The sequence below is a fragment of the Coregonus lavaretus genome (genome assembly GCF_964263955.1).
Source record: "Coregonus lavaretus genome assembly, chromosome: 10".
Classification (NCBI taxonomy): domain Eukaryota; kingdom Metazoa; phylum Chordata; class Actinopteri; order Salmoniformes; family Salmonidae; genus Coregonus; species Coregonus lavaretus.
The window spans coordinates 22740689-22751846 of record NC_139997.1 but is presented as its reverse complement, the minus strand read 5'-3'; the positions used below and the strand labels follow the sequence as shown (position 1 = coordinate 22751846).

The 11158-nt window shown below is 43.8% G+C and overlaps 1 protein-coding gene across 1 annotated transcript in view; it reads right to left on the bottom strand.

The window, feature by feature from the left end:
- Positions 1–1168: 1168 nt before the first annotated feature.
- LOC311135932 (protein turtle homolog B-like) overlaps positions 1169–11158 on the bottom strand; it is a gene marked incomplete at both ends in the record, with an annotated part of 216471 nt that continues 206481 nt past the window's right edge. The window contains 3 exons of the mRNA XM_084169964.1: positions 1169–1383; positions 2443–2576; positions 5806–7458. Coding sequence (XP_084026090.1) covers positions 1169–1383; positions 2443–2576; positions 5806–7458 — 2002 coding nt within the window. The remainder of the gene's footprint in view (positions 1384–2442; positions 2577–5805; positions 7459–11158) is intronic.

Genomic DNA, 11158 nt, shown 5'->3' with positions numbered 1-11158 from the left:
TAGTAACTAGGGCAGTAGCATGTGTTGTATAGAATGTGTGAGGTTGCGTGCCTTGAGTGGCATACAGTACAGTACCCTTCTGTTCAAATGGAGCGTAATCCCAATTTAATCCCATCCCCTCGCCCTATTCAAAATAGATCTATGTGCCTTTATGCTTAGTTTAAAACAGATCATCCCCACAAGGGGAATTATTGACCATTCCTTTATGGGGTTAAGTGATAATGAAATTGAATGTATGTTTATACAGAATAACTAAACTGTACAATCACCTTCTAAATAATTCCAAGAGAATGATTGATGGTGGATACTGTATGTACACAATATATCATATACTGTATGTAAAGCATAACATGCTCCATTTCCCTAATAGCCATTATGAATACCTCAGTTATGGTGTGTCAAAAGACCAGAGACCAGAGATAGATTTTTGATTAGCATGATATCATTCTACAACTATAAGTAGACCTACATCGACCCAACCCTATTATGGTATATATTGTGACCAATTAGATTTTTACATTCAGAATTATTAAGTGTCAAATTTCAACAGAAACATGCTTAAATAAGTCATAAGAATCATAAAAACATATGCCAGTACAGCTGTGTTCAGCTAGCTGAGCCTTGTCATTATGGTGCTATGTCCTGTGCTCTGAGGTATATTTTGTAGGATGTGAGTGAGAACCCTGTGTGGATGGGATGAGTCTCTGGGAAGTGATATAGGGCTGGTAGAGTGAGGCAGGTGAGGAGACTAGGGTGAGCAAGGTGCTGTAAACTGAGACCTAACTAGGCTTCATGGGCTGTTTTGACACTGGGGCCATGAGCTAAGCCTCTTCTGCAAACAACAAAGTAATATTGTTGTATAAAGATGAGATAGAAAATGAAAACCTCAGACAGATGGGTCCTTTTCTAAATGGTTAGAAAATGTGTTTGAAAGTAGTAAAATGTTGAAGCACACAGTATTGCTTCCCTCAAATTAAATGTTTTGCACTGGAGTAAAACTTTTGGAGACATCGGATAGCCACCGTTTTACTTTCAATTTCTTAAAAAAACGTACAACTTGAAACCATTGATTGATGCTGGGGAATGAGCAACATTGACTGAGGGGTCATTTTCCAGGTGGGGTTTTGTGGCATTTTGGGGAAGCGTGTAACCTGACTCCCAAACGGGCTCAGAGGAAAGTGACATGGTCTGGGTCCATGTTGTCCATGCTGGCCAAAATGGCCTTCTGGTCTTCCCGGGGCGGGCGGCGGTACAGCAGAGCGGAGAAGCGGGCATACGGGTCCTGTCTGATGGGCCGTTTCTTCTTCTTGCGGAGGTAGAGAGCTTCTTCGGGCTGGAGTACCTGAGAGGTGTAGTCCTGCTGGGTCTGAGAGGTGGAGACTCCTGGAGGATGGGAGGGGGATAGCGACAGGCAGGTCAGAGGTGAGAGAGCGCTAGGTCAGAGGAAGAGAATAAGGGTCCTGGGTGCAATCGGACAGACATTGGGCGGGAAGGTAAGGAATACAAAACACATAGGAAACAATGGGTCAAAAGACAGGGTGGTTTTGTTAGAGAATGAGCTCAGTTCCAATCCAGGGTAAATACTTTACACAGTACCACTCACCATACCATACCACCATGTATGGTTATTTGTGCACAATACCCTTGGAAAGTGGATACTTCTCAATCAGCAAAATGTAAATGTTACTCGAGCTACATCGTCATAACTCCCCCATCCTCAATAATAAGAGATTAACACATTTGGGTAGCTACAGTAGGCTACATGGTTTAGGTTTAGGTTTAGCGAAAGCTAGCTAGCCATCAGTCCATAAATGCATTTCAATCCCAGATGCATGACACTATTGGTTTGAATGTTGAAATTCACGAAAGGACCCCTAAGGCACCTATACATTTGGCACCAAAATAAGGTACTTGTTTTGCGCCAAAGTAAGGTCCCATGTTGGGCACCAAAAAAATTGTTATGGATAAGTGAGACATTGAATTGCATGATTCAAAAGATAAATGGTGTTAACTGATCATCTACAGTCATTTGATACCTGTGTAAGTATTACTATAATTTCTGTCATGATTATGGAGAAAGTTGTCAAAGTTAGGTTTCTGGAGAATTGCAGAGGGAACTACCTTGGTGTTACTACCACTACGGCAGGGTAACAGAGATGGGGAAAGTATCACACCATACTATCTTATCACACCATAGTGGCGTGCCGCTGAGTAGATAGCATAGTATGATGCATATATGTAATCTGATTGACGCCTGTGAAAGAGGAAGTCCTTGTTAATCCTGTTGTGATCAAGTCTCTCAAAAGATAGATGACTATTGAAAACAAATTTGAGTCTGCCAGACACAATATCTGTCAAATGTGTGGTGTGCCACAAAATGTGCATGTTAATCAACCGTTGTCTTACGTCAGGACCATACATCCACAACTTCAGAGGCCTCACCTGTTTTTCTTCTGGACTTGGAGTTGTTGTTGTTGACCACCATCATCATCTTCTTGGCCTTTTTAATACGTTGGTATCTCAGTGCATCAATCCTCTCAGACCCCGCAGGGGCACTCGGCGCACCTCGACAAATTCTGAACAAAAAAAGGAGGGAGAACACATGTAACCCTGAGGAACTTCTGTCTAGTGGGCCTTTCCGTCTACATGAGGCCCTAAAAGGCCAAGAACCAAACCTTCTGAAGAAAGCTTCACATTACCTAAAGTTTGGAGCATTGTGACACACCTGAGGTTTCTGACTGAACCAAGCTAATAGTTTGGTCAAACAAAATCAAGAGGAATGTTTGTGTGACTTGAATCTACAGTGTTACTGTATTTTACACAATCTGTTATATGATTAGTCAAATCTGAAAATAACAGGTGCAAATCTGAAACAATATTGTCATTTGTAGAACATGAATGAGTATTATCAGCCATCTCTATTGTCTGCAGTCTTCCTATCCAGATACTGAGGCACTTTAAAACGGCAGCCTACAGATTCTGCCACAAACACAACAGGTTCTCACAAGGCACAGAAAACAAATAGCATAACAAAGGGGCTGTCCTCCAGCTGTGGCTGCAGAGAGAAATTGAAGGCTGTTAGTGGAGGGGGGAAATCACAGCTGAGCGACAAAGCATCATCAATATGTATTCATAGACATGGATACTGTCTACAATGGGCTTCACCATGCTGACAGGGGGAGAGATGGCGGGAGGGGAAAATGGCTACTTGGGAACAGTCACATAACGAAAAGTAAGCCAAAACCAAAACTAAGCACTCGGACAACAAATGTAACAAGAGTTTATTCAGATATTTGTTCTTAAAAATAATATAATGAATAGCAATATTTTGCGATGGCATGCATGGCAGTTTGCACATGGAACAGGACTTTAAAGGGGAATACTCTGAAAAGCACTTCATAGGGCTGTGGTGTGGACCTAAAAATTCTACTTTCCCCACAATATCAACGAAGTGCATCAACAGTTTTGGAAGGCCACTTGCTTCACCTGGTAGTGAGAACTGTTCTGCAGTCCAAACTTACAAGAGTAATTAGGTTATTTGCGTGCTTGGTTTCATATTGACTGGAGCGAAGGGAGTTCAGACGGCTAATCACATCAAATATTTCCTAAGAGTATAGGTCCAAAATATTTTCAATTGGTGTCATCATACAAAAGCACCTTGAGTAAGAAAGGATAATATATCTCCTGCTTGAGAGGAATGCTAAGAATGTACACGTTAAAGAGGACCTAACAGTGCCCATTGCCACAAGACCAGACACGAGAGCCAAACTACTACACTCTTAGAGGAAAAAGGTGCTATCTAGAACCTAAAAGGGTTCTTTAGCTGTCCCCATAGGATAACCCTTTGAAGAACCCTTTTTGGTTCCAGGTAGAACTCTTTTGGTTCCAGGTAGAACCCTTTTGGGTTCCATGAAGAACCCTTTCCATACATGGAACCCAAAATGGTTCTATCTGAAACCAAAAAGGGTTCTACCTGGAGCCAAAAAGGGTTCTCCTTTGGGGACAGTTGAAGAACCCTTTTGAAACCCTTTTTTCTAAGAGTGTACAGCCTGGACAACCTATACTATACAATTGGGTAGGCTTAGAAAAGGGCTGTTACAATTGTGATCATCTTTGTCAGATAAATATTGTTTCCCTCTCATATCTACTGCTCATTCTTATTGAAGATACAAAAGAAGGAACACAAAAATAAGGATAAGTGCAGCTAAGCTGCCAAGGTAACACCATTATACAGTACATCATAATGCTTCTATAGTCAACAGAATAGACAAAGATTTTGTCTGGGCCTTGCTTGTGCAAGGACTTTCTTTCAGCTTTTTTTTGTGTACGTGTCAGCTGTCATGGTAGTTAATAAAAACAATCCTCATCAAAAAATTACAAGTGTTGTTAGCATACATCTCTCAAGCATGAAGTTGTGTCAGTGATACGTGTCTAACCTCCAAATCAATTACCATAAAAGGTGACATATGCATACTTATGTCAGAATGCATACATTATTGAAGACTGCAGAACTCAAAATGCATAGCTACTTTGAAAAAAAGGAAAATAAAAAACGGAAATGAACTTGACTGGAGTAACAAACTGAACAAAGCAAGACCCAATGACTCGTATTCCCCTTTAAAGGACGAGGTGATTCAAAGCCCCACCTGCTGCCCCCCCCCCTTTCAGACATGGATCCAACCCTTACCTATTGCGGTGTAGAGGACCTGGTCACAACAACGCTGCCCAGATAGCTGAGATCAATAAAAAACAAAGCAGGTAAGACTCCAGGAGCCATCAAGAACGACCAACTGCCCCTAATCAATAATGATGGAGACATTGCAACACATGAAAGCGGACAGATCCCTGCAACACACTTCGCCCAACAAGCCTCCCCTGGCAGTCAGACCTGGGGGTGTCCTGGGGGCAATGGAGGGGTGGGGTTGGGGTGAAAGGTTCAGGGAAGAGGTGGTTCATGCAGTCAGGTTACTAAGGATGATGATGGGCCCCCCTGTGCCTGCTGAGATGGACTCTCCTAAAAGCACCCTCTGCATTATAAATAAGGAATCCTAAAAGGCCTAAGAGTTAGACACAGCAATGGTGTTTGTTTTGTCTGAGAGTCAATTGGGATGCACATATGGGATTCCTCCTGTTGGGTGAAAGCAGTGTAAAGCATGTCCTTCTTCTTCCAGGCTTTTAGGAGCTTATATCGAACAAACTGCACAATGCATTTGAAATGGTTTAGATAATAATGGCATTTTCTCCAAAGACTTACTATAGCCCTGAAAGGTCTGAAGCAAAACATTTATCTTGTCAGGTCACAAAGTAGTTGTTCCACCAAGTCAGAATTTAGAGGAAAATGCGCAAATCGTGATTTGTCAAAAGACAAGTTTGGTACAGTGCTTCACAGATTCCAAGGATGGATGTTTGAAAGTTGATTTCTGACATGAAAAGCAGCGATAATCGATTTGAGAACGGCAGAACTCCCAAGCCCATCAAATAAATCTATACAGCAAAATGACATTGCAAGAAATAATGTAAGAGTCCCTGCTCATTTTGTCCTCAAAAACTCGATCCCTTGATGAAATCACATCTCAAGTCTAAAAACAAGAAGCAATCGATCTTTTACTCTAAAAGATTTACATTGATATAAAGTCCAACCCAAATTTTACCCTAATAACCCCAATTGTCCTGACAAGTGCATTTAGTAGAACCAAAAGGGTCCTCAATGTCACTGTGTTCAGAACACAAAGCAACCTAACAATTTAAATAAATGTATACTGGCGCAGATAAGTAAATCCCTCCCTGAAGGCCTAGTGCACCTACCCTGAAGCTGACAACTGGGGTGGAGAGGGCTCAGATGGAAGGACCTCCTCAGTTCTCCTCTGGGATGGCATCTGCCCAAACATGTTGCTGCTTTCCATTGGGGGTGATGGGGACTGGGACGGGTAGCTTGTTGCGGAGGTGGCAAAGGCCATGTGGGAGCGGTAGCTGGGACTTGACCTCCTGCTACCCTGGCCATGGGCGGGAGAGGAAGAGGGAGAGGACCTCCGGGAGAAGCTGGCTGAAGAGGGGGGAAGCAGGGTAATCTCAGACATCTCTGGAGGTATGGAGGGCTGGATGATGCTGGGACGGGGACGGGGTCGCACTACAATCTCTGGGGAGCCCTCGTGGGAACTAAGGGGACTCTGGGTGAGGGGCGAGAGGCGGGAAGGTTGGAGGACCATGATGCTAGGCTCCATCCTACGAGCCTGCCTGGGGCTGAGCCTGGGGGTGGGCTCGAACCACCGGGTGTCCAGGCTACTGAATGTGCTAGGGCCACCCATGTGGGTTGCTGGGTCGAGGTAAGGCAAAACTGGCACACCCATACCGTGGCTTGTGTGTCTTAGCTGCCCTAGACTCTGTGCCTCTTGCATAGCTAAACGCTTGGATGGAAGGCCCCGAGGCTTGACCGTGCTGGGAGACTTGCCTGGACGGCTCTTTGGGGCCTCCAGCTGCAGGACACCAGGGTATGAGGGCACCTGGAGGGAGGAGGGCTGGAGAGCACCAGGGGGAAGAACATGGGGAGGAGGAAAGAAGGGTTCCCGGTGGAGAGGCAAAGGGTGATGGGGTGGAAAAATGAAGTGGGGCCCTTCCAAACTCGCAAAGGGGAAATCGGGTCTGTGCCAGATCTCCGGGGAGCGAGAGGAAGAGGTGAGCGTCAGAGGAAGGGGGAAGCTTGAGACGCCATAGTGTTCAATATCTCCTTCCCCCATCTCCTCAGGGATGTGGGGGTGACCAAAGGGCCCTTCGGGGTGGTAAGGGGGGGATGACATGACAGAGCTCAGAGGGCTGGTGTCAGGCATGTAGAAAGGGGGTGGGGGCTCGGGTTCCCCAGGGCTGCTAAGGTAGCCGTAGAAGTGACCGTGGCCATGGGGGAAGGCTCTGTGGTGCAGGGAGCCTCGAATCTGCCCCGTGGCCTGGAGCCGACTGCTCTCCATGATGGTCATACCTTCCATGGGCCTCTGGAAGCGGGGGCTGTAGGCCGGTGGCTGCAGGTAAGACTCCTGGCTAGAGATTGGGGAGATCTGGTGAGGTCGAAGGGTTGCCATGACGGGGGGCATGGGCCCGGGATCATCGTTCTCCTCGTCCGACTGGCGAAATTCGGGATAGAGGTCCGACTCTTCGACGAAGGGGAAGCCCTCGATTCGCCTGGGCTTGACGGACATCATCTCCATGTCGCTGGGGTCCATGACGAATCGTCCGTCGGGGCCTCGGCTGATCAGCTCGATGGGCGTGGTTGCCTCCGCTTCATACTTAGAGACACTGTACTTTTTGCTCGTTATTGCTCGCTTGGTTTTCTTGTACAGGGAGAGTTCTTCCTTCTTCGCAGGACTCTGAGGGATCTTCTTCATGCTCATGCCATGGCCGTCCTCTGAACACTCCGATGGTGGTTCCATGGAATGCATACTCTCCGGACTCACCTTACCAGAGGAGGACCTGAGAAACAATGGAAAGACAGAAGGCCAGTCAATGTCTGTTCACCTACCTCCTTCAACTTGACTCGGCAAACACAAACTAAGCACCTCAGTCGATGCTTTTACTGTCAGGCATAAATTTAGCTGAAAATCACGATCAAATATATGAAATAAAGTCTCCAGTCAGAGATGACAACCCATTCATCCATAAAAAAAGGCTTTTCAAAGAGCCATGCTCGGACTATGAATGTTTGATCTTTAGGTAACAAAATAAATCTTGCCATAATTTTTTATCTGAACTAAAAAGTCAGATTATGTGCAGTTACAAGTTTAGTTTGAGCCTGAAGTTCAATTGGGGATTTCAGACACTGCTACCATGCACCAATGATTTGATCTGACGAAGCAGGGATTGGATGTTTATCATTTGGTTATGAAAAGAGGATGGATATGGAGGGACCATGTGCAGCAGCAACTTTAGAGTTTTGGACTGCTCTCCAACGCAACATTATAAATGACTTGATATGCAGACACTATTGAGTTATAGGTGCATGGTCTTCGTAGGGAGTCAGATGATCCACTGAGTAAAGTCCCCTTGGTGTACAGGGTTAACAGACTATGTTGTCTATGCATTAACTGCATCACTTGAACAGCTCATGAGGAGACTGTGCTGATTATGAATCATGTCTGCCTGTTAGTTTGTGATTGAGTAATATATTTCCATTGAACAGTATTTTTTGTTCAGTCATGGTAGTGTAATTGATGTGAAGTCAGTCACATTAATAAAGTGTCTTTCATTGGAATAACAATGCTTAATGTGTGTGTTCAGTATCACCTGCCATTTCCATTGACTTTTCATAAACCTATGATAGAGCCAACCAGAGGCAATGACTAACATGCCCTCACCCCACCCACACATTCCCCTTGCCCAGACACCGCCATCCTTAGAACTCAGGAGGTGACCATCTTAAGCAGTGGGCATCCGTCCCTTTTTCCATCCTTTTCTCTGGAAAAGTCTTGTCATTACTCAAACTTCCCTGGACCACATACTCTCGAGCCTCGTTCTCACTATATTTATTTGTGGTGGCTATATTTACATGTTATCTGAATTTCAAATTTTGCTTTGAATTTAAGGCAAACTTTTCAGAACATCCACTTAGAATACAGTAAATTCTAAGGTCATCATTGTAGAAATCATGTATGTTATTAGTTGTATGGGTTTTATTCATTTGGAAGAAATGTGAAATCCCATTTAGTCGAGAGTATTTATGTTACACCAAGAAATTAGGAATAACAAGCATTTTCCAGAAAACAAGAGAGCAAAATCAGGACGTTTTGATAATACTTTATTCTGAATACCAAAATACAATGCAAGGCTGAGGCTTTTCAGTCTCTCACTAAGGCTTAGCTGTGCTTGTAATGGCTGCGGTGGCAATGGAGGGGCTGAGTTTCCAAGGCAACTGACAGTCGATGACCCGTATTGAAAAACAATGACGTTCTCGCTCTCTGCTACGTGTGGAAAGCTGCAGAAGGCACCGTCTGCTGTGGTGCAGGCTCTTCAAGTATAGTGTGTGACATAGGCAAACACATCTGCCTCCACTGGACACAGTGCACACCCACATTCAAGACACTTCCAGCAAACTATTCAATATCTACTACTAATGTGGTTCATAATATATAAACTATATCAACAAGTTGAATACATAGAAAATAGCTATTAGAATCAATGCTGTCTATACAGTGGGGAAAAAAAGTATTTAGTCAGCCACTAATTGTGCAAGTTCTCCCACTTAAAAAGATGAGAGAGGCCTGTAATTTTCATCATAGGTACACGTTAACTATGACAGACAAAATGAGAAAAAAAATCACATTGTAGGATTTTTAATGAATTTATTTGCAAATTATGGTGGAAAATAAGTATTTGGTCAATAACAAAAGTTTCTCAATACTTTGTTATACACCCTTTGTTGGCAATGACACAGGTCAAACGTTTTCTGTAAGTCTTCACAAGGTTTTCACACACTGTTGCTAGTATTTTGGCCCATTCCTCCATGCAGATCTCCTCTAGAGCAGTGATGTTTTGGGGCTGTCGCTGGGCAACACGGACTTTCAACTTCCTCCAAAGATTTTCTATGGGGTTGAGATCTGGAGACTGGCTAGGCCACTCCAGGACCTTGAAATGCTTCTTACGAAGCCACTCCTTCGTTGCCCGGGCGGAGTGTTAGGGATCATTGTCATGCTGAAAGACACAGCCACGTTTCATCTTCAATGCCCTTGCTAATGGAAGGAGGTTTTCACTCAAAATCTCACGATACATGGCCCCATTCATTCTTTCCTTTACACGGATCAGTTGTCCTGGTCCCTTTGCAGAAAAACAGCCCCAAAGCATGATGTTTCCACCCCCATGCTTCACAGTAGGTATGGTGTTCTTTGGATGCAACTCAGCATTCTTTGTCCTCCAAACACGACGAGTTGAGTTTTTACCAAAAAGTTCTATTTTGGTTTCATCTGACCATATGACATTCTCCCAATCCTCTTCTGGATCATCCAAATACACTCTAGCAAACTTCAGACGGGCCTGGACATGTACTGGCTTAAGCAGGGGGACACGTCTGGCACTGCAGGATTTGAGTCCCTGGCGGCGTAGTGTGTTACTGATGGTAGGCTTTGTTACTTTGGTCCCAGCTCTCTGCAGGTCATTCACTAGGTCCCCCCGTGTGGTTCTGGGATTTTTGCTCACCGTTCTTGTGATCATTTTGACCGCACGGGGTGGGGCCATTAATACAGGTAACGAGTGGAGGACAGAGGAGCCTCTTAAAGAAGAAGTTACAGGTCTGTGAGAGCCAGAAATCTTGCTTGTTTGTAGGTGACCAAATAGTTATTTTCCACCATAATTTGCAAATAAATTCATAAAAAATCCTACAATGTGATTTTCTGGATTTTATTTTCTCAATTTGTCTGTCATAGTTGACGTGTACCTATGATGAAAATTACAGGCCTCTCTCATCTTTTTAAGTGGGAGAACTTGCACAATTGGTGGCTGACTAAATACTTTTTTCCCCCACTGTACATATAGTTCAGTCTAGATATAACTTGTCACAGCTAGCTTGTTTGTTTGTTCTATAGAAATCACTTTTGAATTCAGTATTTGGCATTTGATGAATGTGCCATTTTTCATGGTAAGATTGTCACCGCTCATATTATTATGAGACAAAGATGTATTCACACTGGTTATAGCATGAATTGTAGCAGTAAAGCAGATGAGGACAATACATGCATGTAAAAGTAACAACCTCATAAGGGTTCTCTTGATCATATAGATTCTCTGGTTTGAATACAATGCTGTAAAATTACAGGTGCTCACAAATAAAACATTATATTTCTAGTATGTTACTGTATGTTCTGTACTGTGCCATGAGCTTGTATACAGTACCACAAGCACCATTTAGCACCATCTCTGTATGCTTACTATTACACATACTCTACTAAACTTAACATGAAATACTCAACTTTTCAAGAAATCTAACAGAATAGCTGAGAGTAAAACAGCAAAGAATAGAAAATAGGGCAACTTTGCTACAAGGATGTTTCAAGGTAACTGCCAGGAGAAAATCAGGTGTGCAGGGGTGGGTTCGTCACAAAGAGATTCAGGGGCTGCTTGGCTGCAAACAATCTGGAAGGACACAAGGTACATTCAGCTAAGACTTTTTGTAACATACCAACCT